The 14,893-nt window shown below is 33.6% G+C and overlaps 1 protein-coding gene across 4 annotated transcripts in view; it reads right to left on the bottom strand.

Moving 5' to 3' along the window:
- The window catches only part of LOC143241789 (voltage-dependent calcium channel subunit alpha-2/delta-2-like), an 89,688-nt gene that overhangs the window by 40,897 nt on the left and 33,898 nt on the right, over positions 1-14,893 (bottom strand). For all 4 annotated transcript variants that reach the window (XM_076485022.1, XM_076485024.1, XM_076485021.1 and 1 more), the window contains 3 exons: positions 11,710-11,797; positions 7,366-7,428; positions 640-743 (listed from right to left, as the gene is read on the bottom strand). In XM_076485022.1, the coding sequence (XP_076341137.1) occupies positions 640-743; positions 7,366-7,428; positions 11,710-11,797 (255 nt within the window). The remainder of the gene's footprint in view (positions 1-639; positions 744-7,365; positions 7,429-11,709; positions 11,798-14,893) is intronic.

Below are 14,893 nucleotides of genomic sequence, written 5' to 3'. Positions count from 1 at the left end.
AATGTATAAAAGTGAAATATTCAGTGAGAACATTAAATTACATCAAATTAACTTTGTATGTTTTAAGTAATAAAAGACTGTTTCTTATGATAGAAATAAATGTCTTTAAAACTTCAAGCTGAGTAGTTAAAAAAAAAAGCTGTCAAACACAATAAAACTGATATTTAAAAGTTACCTACAGTAATGTTGCTTAATCTAAAATTACATTTTCTGCATCACGACTAATAGTAGATACACTGGCCAGAGTATGACCTATTACATTAACATGTTTTATTTCTTTACAAGTTACACTAGACTACTAAACTTAGCAATACCCAATGACATTGGTAAATAGCATAAAAACACTAACATATTAATTTACTGTAGTGCAATATGGAAGAGATATCAGTGTACTAACTACCCAGTTTACAACAATATACTACCTAATCAGTTAACTACAATGCACTAATTTAATAGTTTATTACAATACATGCAAGATATCATTGTAGTAACATACTAGTTTACTAAGATTCATTTTTGGAGAGGTAATATTAGTTTGCTACAATGAATTCTGGGAAGGATAACAATGCAGTAATGTATTAGTTTATTATTTGGACTAAACAAATTCTTTACTACAGCCAACGTTTCAATCACACTAACCTTTACTTTCAGGTACAATAAACACAGAGGAAGTTGAATAAATAGCTCTCTTGTAGAGAAATGAAGTGTAAGGATCCATCAGTCCATCTAATAAATATGACTTTCTAATACAAAATATAAATCAAGACAATTTTTATAAGTTGCTCAAAGTTGTTTCCTGGCTTCAAATGTTGATTAAGAGTCTTTTAATATGAAACTTTCAGTTTTATTTTATTTTGTTGTAAAGTGGTTTATTCTTACCATTTATTGGGGTTTACAACTAAAGTGCTTTAATCCTTACTACTTCTGGTGTTTACAACTAAAGTGGTTTACTTCTTAATACTTGTGGGGTTTACAACTAAAGTGGTTTACTTCTTAATACTTGTGGGGTTTACAACTAAAGTGGTTTACTTCTTAATACTTGTGGGGTTTACAACTAAAGTGGTTTACTCCTTGCTACTTGTGGGGTTTACAACTAAAGTGGTTTACTCCTTACTACTTGTGGGGTTTACAACTAAAGTGGTTTACTCCTTACTACTTGTGGGGTTTACAACTAAAGTGGTTTACTCCTTACTACTTGTGGGGTTTACAACTAAAGTGGTTTACTCCTTACTACTTGTGGGGCTTACAACTAAGGTGGTTTACTCCTTACTACTTGTGGGGTTTACAACTAAAGTGGTTTACTTCTTAATACTTGTGGGGTTTACAACTAAAGTGGTTTACTCCTTACTACTTGTGGGGTTTACAACTAAAGTGGTTTACTCCTTACTACTTGTGGGGTTTACAACTAAAGTGGTTTACTCCTTACACCTTGTGGGGTTTACAACTAAAGTGATTTACTTCTTAATACTTGTGGGGTTTACAACTAAAGTGGTTTACTCCTTGTAACTTGTGGGGTTTACAACTAAAGTGCTTTAATCCTTACTACTTCTGGTGTTTACAACTAAAGTGGTTTACTTCTTAATACTTGTGGGGTTTACAACTAAAGTGGTTTACTTCTTAATACTTGTGGGGTTTACAACTAAAGTGGTTTACTCCTTGCTACTTGTGGGGTTTACAACTAAAGTGGTTTACTCCTTACTACTTGTGGGGTTTACAACTAAAGTGGTTTACTCCTTACTACTTGTGGGGTTTACAACTAAAGTGGTTTACTCCTTACTACTTGTGGGGCTTACAACTAAGGTGGTTTACTCCTTACTACTTGTGGGGTTTACAACTAAAGTGGTTTACTTCTTAATACTTGTGGGGTTTACAACTAAAGTGGTTTACTCCTTACTACTTGTGGGGTTTACAACTAAAGTGGTTTACTCCTTACTACTTGTGGGGTTTACAACTAAAGTGGTTTACTCCTTACACCTTGTGGGGTTTACAACTAAAGTGATTTACTTCTTAATACTTGTGGGGTTTACAACTAAAGTGGTTTACTCCTTGCTACTTGTGGGGTTTACAACTAAAGTGGTTTACTCCTTGCTACTTGTGGGGTTTACAACTAAAGTGGTTTACTTCTTAATACTTGTGGGGTTTACAACTAAAGTGGTTTACTTCTTAATACTTGTGGGGTTTACAACTAAAGTGGTTTACTCCTTGCTACTTGTGGGGTTTACAACTAAAGTGGTTTACTCCTTACTACTTGTGGGGTTTACAACTAAAGTGGTTTACTCCTTACACCTTGTGGGTTTACAACTAAAGTGATTTACTTCTTAATACTTGTGGGGTTTACAACTAAAGTGGTTTACTCCTTGCTACTTGTGGGGTTTACAACTAAAGTGGTTTACTCCTTGCTACTTGTGGGGTTTACAACTAAAGTGGTTTACTTCTTAATACTTGTGGGGTTTACAACTAAAGTGGTTTACTTCTTAATACTTGTGGGGTTTACAACTAAAGTGGTTTACTTCTTAATACTTGTGGGGTTTACAACTAAAGTGGTTTACTTCTTAATACTTGTGGGGTTTACAACTAAAGTGGTTTACATCTTAATACTTGTGGGGTTTACAACTAAAGTGGTTTACTCCTTACTACTTGTGGGGTTTACAACTAAAGTGGTTTACTTCTTAATACTTGTGGGGTTTACAACTAAAGTGGTTTACTCCTTGCTACTTGTGGGGTTTACAACTAAAGTGGTTTACTCCTTACTACTTGTGGGGTTTACAACTAAAGTGGTTTACTCCTTACTACTTGTGGGGTTTACAACTAAAGTGGTTTACTCCTTACTACTTGTGGGGCTTACAACTAAGGTGGTTTACTCCTTACTACTTGTGGGGTTTACAACTAAAGTGGTTTACTTCTTAATACTTGTGGGGTTTACAACTAAAGTGGTTTACTCCTTACTACTTGTGGGGTTTACAACTAAAGTGGTTTACTCCTTACTACTTGTGGGGTTTACAACTAAAGTGGTTTACTCCTTACACCTTGTGGGGTTTACAACTAAAGTGATTTACTTCTTAATACTTGTGGGGTTTACAACTAAAGTGGTTTACTCCTTGCTACTTGTGGGGTTTACAACTAAAGTGGTTTACTCCTTGCTACTTGTGGGGTTTACAACTAAAGTGGTTTACTTCTTAATACTTGTGGGGTTTACAACTAAAGTGGTTTACTTCTTAATACTTGTGGGGTTTACAACTAAAGTGGTTTACTCCTTGCTACTTGTGGGGTTTACAACTAAAGTGGTTTACTCCTTACTACTTGTGGGGTTTACAACTAAAGTGGTTTACTCCTTACACCTTGTGGGGTTTACAACTAAAGTGATTTACTTCTTAATACTTGTGGGGTTTACAACTAAAGTGGTTTACTCCTTGCTACTTGTGGGGTTTACAACTAAAGTGGTTTACTCCTTACTACTTGTGGGGTTTACAACTAAAGTGGTTTACTTCTTAATACTTGTGGGGTTTACAACTAAAGTGGTTTACTTCTTAATACTTGTGGGGTTTACAACTAAAGTGGTTTACTTCTTAATACTTGTGGGGTTTACAACTAAAGTGGTTTACTTCTTAATACTTGTGGGGTTTACAACTAAAGTGGTTTACATCTTAATACTTGTGGGGTTTACAACTAAAGTGGTTTACTCCTTACTACTTGTGGGGTTTACAACTAAAGTGGTTTACTTCTTAATACTTGTGGGGTTTACAATTAAAGTGGTTTACTCCTTACCATTAGTGAGTGCAAGTGTTTCATGGATGATATGATACTATTTAATAGAGGCTCCAACTAAGAGTCATTATTCAAGGGTATTTACTACAACATACTTGTAATGCCATAGCTGAGGGTTGTGAGTTACATGGCAGAAGGAAGTCACTCCTTCTTTGAGTCAAAAGGGACTTTGAAAAGGAAGAATGCAAGAGAAATAAGATTAAACATTCTATCATAAACCATGGAATAAGATTAAACATTCTATCATACTCCATGAAATAAGATTAAACATTCTATCATAATCCACGGAATAAGATTAAACATTCTATCATAATCCATGGAATAAGATTAAACATTCTATCATAAGCCATGGAATAAGATTAAACATTCTATCATAAACCATGGAATAAGATTAAACATTCTATCATAAGCCATGGAATAAGATTAAACATTCTATCATAAACCATGGAATAAGATTAAACATTCTATCATAATCCACAGAATAAGATTAAACATTCTATCATAATCCAAAGAATAAGATTAAACATTCTATCATATGCCATTAGGTGCAGACATGAAGCAGCAAAATAAAAAAGGTACAATGAAAGCTTCCACAGCAGCTGATGTTTATTTTCTGTAACACATGAGCCCATAGAATCATTGAGTGTTGTCCACAGATTTCAAAAGAATGTGGCAAGAAACTTCAAGATATACTGTCATGATGTGCACCATCCAGTTGAACACAGCCCAAGATGACCAAGAAGGAAGTCCTCTGTCACCAACAAGACGAGGATTAGCTAGATCAAGAAATGTGCTGACTCAAGCAATATAGGGCAAAGTGATTTTCACAGATGAATTAAAGTTTATCTTACATGAGTTAAAACTCATGGAAGCACTTTGTATAAAATAAATGTAGATAAAAGTTTCATCCAGTGTGTTTGACTGTAACTGTGAAGTATCCTCAGGGTCTGTTGATTGGGGTATGGAATGCCTGTTTTTTGTGAAAGGCACTGTCAGTGCTCACAAGTACAACAAGATCTTAAAATCCCAGCTAAATTCAACAATTTATTATCACTTTGGTGGAGATAATCAGTGTATATTCCAGGATGAGTGTGCTCTATGTCACAGAGCTTAAAAGGATGCTAATACTGATGTACTCCAGGCAGTAGATGTGAGAAACATGAAATCTCACTCTTTGTGTATTGAAAAGACATGTTTTATTTCATTGTTGCAGGTGAAGTACTATCATCACAGGGAGAGAATCAAGACACTGCTAGCTGGGCAAGAGCACAGGTCTCAACCCTTTGAAAAAGGTAATGGGTGATAACAAAGTACAAGAGAATAAAGTGAGAAACAACTTGGAACTGTAGAAAGCCCTGATCTGAGAGTGGTGTCATGAACTCACTTCTACCTACATACCATCCTCCATGTACTTTATGCCAAGCAAGTGTCAGGGTACAACTAAATATTAAAACAAGAAACAGACTTTGTGACCACTTGTTCTCAATCACATGGGTGGAATGGAACTCTATTTAAATCCAGATTTTCTTACTCCATATTTATTCATAATCTGCTGTAATATGTTTTTGTTGTTAACAAAGATGACTGCATAACCTTATAAAATATTAGAAGAATCATGACTGCACAACATTGTAAAATATTAGAAGGGTCATGACTTCATTATCTTGTAAAATATTAGAAGACTCATGATGGTATTACCTTGTAAAATATTAGAAAGATTCTGGTGCAGTGGAACAAAGAGTATCTGCTAAATTTTCAGACACATTAAAAATGGACAACCAAGACATTTCTATTCAAAGAGGAAGAACACCCAAAAGGATGCTGGAAACTGGCAAAAGTCACGGACACTATGCCAAGCAAAGATAGTCTAGTGAGGAAAGTGAAGAAACTGGTAGGAGACTCAAGACTCAATGACCGAGGACTTTCAACTAGGAAAACCAGCTACTTGGAAAGACCTGTGCATAATCTCATTCTGCTGTTAGACAATAATTCTTCTGAATAATATGTAATTTAGTAAATTGAGTGATTTAGATGGGAGAGTAGCCACATCTAGCTCAATTTCATTTCTTGAATCTAAATCCTAACAATTTCTGAGTTTTATGGCCTTCCAAATGAATCTGAATTGGGGAACGATCTGGAAACCCAATCACACACATGTTCATCCCCATAGTTCTCTCATGCACAGTACTTGAATATATGAAAATTAATACTTACCCTTGAGATAACGCATGCATTTGTATATTCAAGTGTTTTGTTATATTGCCTTCATACATGTTATATGCCTTCACAGTTTTGTTTTGTTATAATTATGCCATCATTGTCAACCATGTGTGTAAGAATACCTGACTAAGAATACCACTAAATAGATTCACTCTGATGTTAGTATGGTCACAACCACATGGGATTTCTTACAGTAGACACTGGAGACCTTGGAATTTGAATTAAGGATTCCACACATACCTGCTGGTCAAACGAGGTGTTGATTTGTTGATCTTTTGGAAATTTTCAAAGATGCTCTTGATTTTGATAACATCAGAGTCAGAATGTATAAGATATTTAGTATAGGTCTTAATTCATTGTTTCTAGCTTGTCACGATCCCATGTTGAATTGATATGTCTGTTAAGCTGTAATTTCTTGCTTGTAACAGTAACAATATGGCTTTGTGTACAATCTTTTATGGGCCTGTAATTCAAATATGTGTCTGTGTTTGCTTATATGAACTTTGGCAATGTCGCTAAACTTGTTAATTCTTGACTGTTACAATTTCATGGTGTGGATGTAGTTCATCACATTAAATTCCATTTAAACATCAGTGATTGTCGTGTGGGTTCATACGGGGCAACAAAACTGAGTAAAGTAACATTTGTTTGTCACATCAGATTCATGAGAATAGTTCATTTGGTGGTAAAGATGTTACTTCCAGTGTTCAATACTCATGTTTATTATTTATTTGTAGAAGGGGACATCTTAAAGCATGAAAAAACGTGAGTAACATAATCCAACACAAAAATCTCGCTTTATCGTGCATGAACAAAAAACTCAAAAAATGTAGCATTAACCTGTTCATGTGACCAAAAGATGAGATTATTTTGATAAAAAAAAAAGGTGTTGTATTCTAATAATGACAAGAAACAAACTTAGCTGGATAGAAGTTGTATAATTCTAAGACACAACAAACTTGGTTTCTTTTATATAAGATTCACAATCTACTGTTTTTCAACATGTAATACAAAAACAACTAAAGCCCAATACAGGAAATTCTTTATGAATCTTTATATGTTATCCAAGGGAGTGTAATGAGGTATAGGATTTTGTGTCTAGCTACAAACATAAAAAATTTCTTCATTCACCATAAGAATCTACAACAAGTTTACCCATCACAAATATTACAATAGATGTTTATATTAAATGTTCTCTTTAGAAACTTTTGTTCACACAAAACTCTGTTTATAAAAAAACAAGAAAATAAAATGTAAAAAGTTCCTATAAATTTAAAGAGAAAATTTACTCTATTTATAAACTCAATAAAAACAGTGTAAACAGCAATTATACTGTTTACCAAGATATCAGTTGCTGTATGAGAGGAAACTCAGACTTACTCTGGGGGAAAGACTCTGGACAAACCACCTTCTGTCATTACAAATGATGCAAACACATGTTCCCTACAAAAGCAATATTTTAAAATACCACATTTAGTCTGCTATTACAATCAAGTCACTTACTAACTTCCATCAAAAGTCAACCCTTAAAGAAAAGCTAATATGGCCCCATTTAACCCTAATTTTTGTCCACTAATGTTACCAGAGAGATACAGAGTTTTATATTTAATTATATGATACAGGTAATGTTACATTAGTATCAGAGTTTTTCTAACAAAAGAAGAAACCTGACAGACAGTAAACTTAACAAAACAAAACACAAATATAGTAAGTTTATCAAAAACAACCCTAACACCAACACAAGAACAGATCTAAACAAAGATTATAAATTATGCAATAACAAACAAAAATGTCCCTACTTTAAAGATTAGAGCTAGAATAAAAGATTTAACACCTAAATTAGTCCAGTAAACAATGAAAGAGAAACTTAGAAAAAGAGCACTTCATCTTTTGAATTTAATGAAACAGTAAGGTAGCAGCAAGGTACAGCTATGTGATTCATTATTACACTGGTAGCAGTTTGGTACGACTGTGTGATTAATCATTACACTGGTAGCAGTTAGGTACGACTGTGTGATTAATCATTACACTTGTAGCAGTAAGGTACAGCTATGTGATTCATTATTACACTAGTAGCAGTAAGGTACAGCTATGTGATTTATTATTACACTGGTAGCATTTAGGTACAGCTATGTGATTCATTATTACACTGGTAGCAGTTAGGTACAGCTATGTGATTCATTATTACACTGGTAGCAGTTAGGTACAGCTATGTGATTCATTATTACACTGGTAGCAGTTTGGTACGACTGTGTGATTAATCATTACACTGGTAGCAGTTAGGTACGACTGTGTGATTAATCATTACACTGGTAGCAGTTAGGTACGACTGTGTGATTAATCATTACACTTGTAGCAGTAAGGTACAGCTATGTGATTCATTATTACACTAGTAGCAGTAAGGTACAGCTATGTGATTTATTATTACACTGGTAGCATTTAGGTACAGCTATGTGATTCATTATTACACTGGTAGCAGTTAGGTACAGCTATGTGATTCATTATTACACTGGTAGCAGTTAGGTACAGCTATGTGATTCATTATTACACTGGTAGCAGTTAGGTACGACTGTGTGATTAATCATTACACTTGTAGTAATAAAGTATGGCTGCGTGATTAACTATTACACTTGTAGTAGTAAAGTATGACTGCGTGATTAACTGTTACGCTTGTAGCAGTAAAGTTTGGCTGCATGATTAACTATTACACTTGTAGTAGTAAAGTATGACTGTGTGATTAACTATTACACTTGTAGTAGTAAAGTATGACAGCATGATTAACTATTACACTTGTAGTAGTAAAGTATGACAGCATGATTAACTATTCACTTGTAGTAGTAAAGTATGACTGTGTGATTAACTATTCACTTGTAGTAGTAAAGTATGACAGCATGATTAACTATTCACTTGTAGTAGTAAAGTATGACAACGTGATTAACTATTCACTTGTAGCAGTAAGGTACGACTGCATGATTAACTATTACACTTGTAGCAGTAAAGTACGACTGCGTGATTAACTATTACACTTGTAGCAGTAAAGTATGGCTGAGTGATTAACTGTTACACTTGTAGTAGTAAAGTATGACAGCGTGATTAACTGTTACACTTGCAGCAGTAAAGTATGGCTGCGTGATTAACTATTACACTTGTAGTAGTAAAGTATGACTGCGTGATTAACTATTACACTTGTAGTAGTAAAGTATGACAGCGTGATTAACTATTGCACTTGTAGTCGTAAAGTGTGGCTGCGTGATTAACTATTACACTTGTAGTAATAAAGTATGACTGCGTGATTAACTATTACACTTGTAGTAAATAAGTATGACTGCGTGATTAACTATTACACTTGTAGTAATAAAGTATGGCTGCGTGATTAACTATTACACTTGTAGAAGTAAAGTATGACTGCGTGATTAACTATTACACTTGTAGTAGTAAAGTATGACTGCATGATTAACTATCACACTTGTAGTAATAAAGTATGGCTGCGTGATTAACTATTACACTCGTAGTAGTAAAGTATGACTGCGTGATTAACTATTACACTTGTAGTAGTAAAGTATGACTGCTGGATTAACTATCACACTTGTAGTAATAAAGTATGGCTGCGTGATTAACTATCACACTTGTAGTAATAAAGTATGGCTGCGTGATTAACTATTACACTCGTAGTGGTAAAGTATGACAGCGTGATTAACTATTACACTTGTAGCAGTAAAGTATGGCTGAGTGATTAACTGTTACACTTGTAGTAGTAAAGTATGACAGCGTGATTAACTGTTACACTTGTAGTAATAAAGTATGGCTGCGTGATTAACTATTACACTTGTAGTAGTAAAGTATGACTGCATGATTAACTATCACACTTGTAGTAATAAAGTATGGCTGCATGATTAACTATCACACTTGTAGTAATAAAGTATGGCTGTGTGATTAACTATTGCACTTGTAGTAGTAAAGTATGGCTGCGTGATTAACTATTACACTTGTAGTAGTAAAGTATGCCAGCGTGATTAACTATTACACTTGTAGTAGTAAAGTATGGCTGCGTGATTAACTATTACACTTGTAGCAGTAAAGTATGACTGCGTGATTAACTATTACACTTGTAGTAATAAAGTATGGCTGCGTGATTAACTATTACACTTGTAGTAGTAAAGTATGACTGCGTGATTAACTGTTACACTTGTAGTAATAAAGTATGACTGCGTGATTAACTATTACACTCGTAGTAGTAAAGTATGACAGCGTGATTAACTATTACACTTGTAGTAGTAAAGTATGACTGCGTGATTAACTATTACACTTGTAGTAGTAAAGTATGACTGCATGATTAACTATCACACTTGTAGTAATAAAGTATGGCTGCATGATTAACTATCACACTTGTAGTAATAAAGTATGGCTGCGTGATTAACTATTGCACTTGTAGTAGTAAAGTATGGCTGCGTGATTAACTATTACACTTGTAGTAGTAAAGTATGCCAGCGTGATTAACTATTACACTTGTAGTAGTAAAGTATGGCTGCGTGATTAACTGTTACACTTGTAGCAGTAAAGTATGACTGCGTGATTAACTATTACACTTGTAGTAATAAAGTATGGCTGCGTGATTAACTATTACACTTGTAGTAGTAAAGTATGACTGCGTGATTAACTGTTACACTTGTAGTAATAAAGTATGACTGCGTGATTAACTGTTACACTTGTAGTAATAAAGTATGACTGCGTGATTAACTGTTACACTTGTAGTAATAAAGTATGGTTGCATGATTAACTGTTACACTTGTAGCAGTAAAGTATGACAGCGTGATTAACTATTGCACTTGTAGTAGTAAAGTATGGCTGTGTGATTAACTATTACCATTGTAGAAGTAAAGTATGACTGCGTGATTAACTATTACACTTGTAGTAGTAAAGTATGACTGCATGATTAACTATCACACTTGTAGTAATAAAGTATAGCTGCGTGATTAACTATCACACTTGTAGTAATAAAGTATGGCTGCGTGTTTAACTATTACACTCGTAGTAGTAAAGTATGACAGCGTGATTAACTATTACACTTGTAGTAGTAAAGTATGACTGCATGATTAACTATCACACTTGTAGTAATAAAGTATGGCTGCGTGATTAACTATTGCACTTGTAGTAGTAAAGTATGGCTGCGTGATTAACTATTACACTTGTAGTAGTAAAGTATGACAGCGTGATTAACTATTACACTTGTAGTAGTAAAGTATGGGTGCGTGATTAACTATTACACTTGTAGCAGTAAAGTATGACTGCGTGATTAACTATTACACTTGTAGTAATAAAGTATGGTTGCATGATTAACTGTTACACTGGTAGCAGTAAAGTATGACAGCATGATTAACTATTGCACTTGTAGTAGTAAAGTATGGCTGTGTGATTAACTATTACACTTGTAGTAGTGAGGTATGACTATGCAATATACTGTTAAACTTAGAGAAATTTAAGCTATGTGAAGAACATAAAGTATGTGAGGAGGTGATACATCTGTAGTGGCAAAATGAATAAGAAGGTATTAAACTATCACTTATATTCAGTTGAGGCTGTGCTGGTGGATGAGTTAGGTATCAGTAAAGCACTGTTTTTAAATCTAAATGAACATTTCTTCCTGTGTTTCAGTCCTGAGAAAGGCCTAAAATTTGTGGGTTAGTTGTATTTGTTCCTTTTCATTAGTTAAAAATAATAACTTACCTGTCTCCACTGCTATACTTTGAATAGTTGAAGAAATATTTTGTTGCTTCAAAATCAAACACAAGTCTCTGGACCAAAGTTAAGTTACCTGGTATATAACATAAACAACAGAAGTAATCATGTATTTTTGATTATGATATACTACTCACTGAAAGAAAGAAACATTGAATTTGAATCTGTAAAAACAAAACAACCATCTCTAAAAGATATGAAATGTAAAATAATGGCAATAAAAGTTTTTGTGTATGAACTAAAATATCGAAGTCAATAGTTTGAGAAACATGTTTACTGAGGTGAACACTGTAAAAGTAATTCAAAATATAAATGACTATAAACTATATTTACTTACCAACACATAATTTAACATTCAATACTGTCAAAGAAAATTCCAAACTAATTGTGATGATATAAAATACAGTTTAGTGTAGATATTATTTATTTTGTGAGTGGATGTTTTATAATTGTATAGTTTTGTTCATAACAGAGGAGCAACAAAAAAAATATTTTAAAGTAAATTTTATGACAAGTTGAGTAACGTAGGAGTCATACACTGCATTTATAAATCACTGCTGTCGAGATTATAAAAGGTTGTGTGAAATTTATTAACGTCAAGAATAATGGTGAGCCTATGTGCTAATAAATATATAAATAGAATGAGATGAGCTGGAAACAGCAGTCAGACAAGAAACAAAGTAATGTAACTAAAAAGAGATGTTTGGACAAAGATTACTACAGGCCTAATGACTGATATGTATTTGAATGAGTCTAATGATACTAAAAAAGATAAAAATAACAGTTTATTTTGTGAAAGTCTGTGAAGCAGGTTCAATTACTGTGGACCTCTCTTTCAGGAAATAAACTACATGGAAGTGGAACTATGTGAAAAGCAGATGTTTGTTTGAAGTAGGCCTAAACACAAAAGAAAGTAGAAGTATATGATACAACTACAGTAACTCAAAAAATGTAAGTGAAGAATGCTCAAACAGTTTGATAATAGTAATAGAGAAAAACAGTTTGGTTTACCAACTGAAATTCTAAAGTAATTGAATAGACCTAGGTGGAATTTTGATGAGAAGAAAAGAACTATATTGTGTACATGATATGCCTCTGATGATTTACAATGTAAAGCAGGGGTCTCCAACCTACGGCCCTCAGGCCCCAAACAAAATATCACATCCACATGGTTCGTGGTTGTCCTAAAAAAGAATTCAGGTTTGTAACTGAATGTGGTCCTCCATTCACTCAAAGACATAAACTCTGGCCCCTGTGCAGAAAGAAGTTACTGACCCCTGCTCTACATGTATACTAATGATGTGCACCTATATATTATTTTACTCAAAAAATTATTTGGCCTAAAGCCATATAAAGAGAGAAGTTTATGGTGCCATCTGTTGCTTGGTACAACAAATTGTTAGGAAATAATTTATGAATGGCAGTCTTCCATCTACAGGTTTTTCGAAAAAAGAAAATAGACGCGTATGAAGTGTTAGGACTTGTATTGCTCGTGGAAATGAGTATTTATTTAATTGTAACTTAAAACACTTATTTGTGAGCTTTCAGCCCTTATAAATCAGGCAACAATGTAGTGAGAGACAAAATCTAGCTGCAGAATTTCGTTTTAAAATATGTATCTACTCAACAGTCATAACAGGAACTAACATTTTGTACTGAGGATATTAAATAGGTAGAATTGTGATGAACCATTTGCTTCGATATAATAAACACAAGAAAAATACAATTATACGTATTATGTAGAGAAAAATAAAGGAATGTTCATACATCAAATAACATGGAAACAACGACAATACTGTGTTTGTGTAAATTTCTAAATATCTTTCAGTTTAAATCACCAAGTAGGTTGAACGGTTGACAGAGGTATTATAGTAATTAGACGGAGGACTGAATAATAGTTCAGGTTTTATTTTGTGTGTACATAAACACAAAGCTACTTAAGGGCTATTTCCACTAGCCATCCCTAATTTTGAAGTTATAGGCCAAAAGGCTCAGTTATTTGATGTTAAACAAATAGGAACACAAGGGGCTCTCTGCAATTTTTTACCAAAGTATCAAACCCACATTTTAGCATTATGAGTCTTCAGACTTGCCGCTGAACCATTAGGGTTGGGGGGGGAGACAAGAGATACAATAACTAGTCAACACAAACACCCACTACCTCATGAATTATTCTTTAAATAGTATGATTGATCGTCACATTATAACATACCCATGGAAAAAAGATTCTGAGTAATGCTCGCTAACTGCTAGGCCTTGTGTTTGTTAATTCTTTAGCAGTGTAAGACTAGAGGGAAGGCAGCAAGTCATCATCATCCCCCCAATTCTTGGGCTCCTCTTTTACCAACGAATAGTGGGAATGACTGCCACGTTATAATGCCCTCACGACTGAAAGGGCGAGCATATATGGTTTGACGGGGATTCAAACTCGCAATTGTGTTTGTTAAATTCTATTCGTTATCCAGAGAAACAACTAATTCAACTTCCGATTGGCCATTTATTAAGAGATTTTGAAAACACGTTTTTCTATTTTTTATTACTTTGTTACCATGAGCAAGGAAGTACATAACTTTAATGTACAACAAGCTGTTTTCTGAAACAATTCATGTAACAACTTCCCAGAATGGTAAGTCAAAAACTACAGCAAGAGTAGAGTTTAGGCTTCAGAACGATAAAAACGTGCAATGACAAGTCAACAAATGAAACAAAAGGAAAGTTTAGGCTTCAATATGATAAATTAACAAATAAAGCAAGGATTAATTTCAGGCATCAGTTGGAAAAAAATGGTAAATAAACAAATAAGGCAAGGGTTAAGTTTAGATTTCAGTATGACAAGTCCATAAATAAAGCAAGGGTTAATTTTAAGATTCGGCTTGATAAAAATAGTAAATCCACAAATCAAAGTTATGTTCATAGGTTTCAGTGTGATAAAAATTGTTCACAATTGTTCAAGCTAAGTTTAGGTTTCAGTGTGATAAAAATGGTACATCAACAAATAAAAGCTACATTAAGGCTTTAGTATTATAAAAAAAAGGTAAATCAAGAAATAAAAGCTAAGTTTAGTTTTCAGTATGATAAAAAAAAGTAAATCAAGAAATAAAAGTTAAGTTTAGGTTTCAGTATGATAAAAATGGAAAATCAACAAATTAAAGCTAAGTTTAGGCTTAAGTAT

The sequence above is a fragment of the Tachypleus tridentatus genome, unplaced genomic scaffold (assembly GCF_004210375.1).
Source record: "Tachypleus tridentatus isolate NWPU-2018 unplaced genomic scaffold, ASM421037v1 Hic_cluster_1, whole genome shotgun sequence".
Classification (NCBI taxonomy): domain Eukaryota; kingdom Metazoa; phylum Arthropoda; class Merostomata; order Xiphosura; family Limulidae; genus Tachypleus; species Tachypleus tridentatus.
The sequence above is the reverse complement of the archived record's forward strand: the minus strand, read 5'-3'. Positions and strand labels throughout refer to the sequence as shown.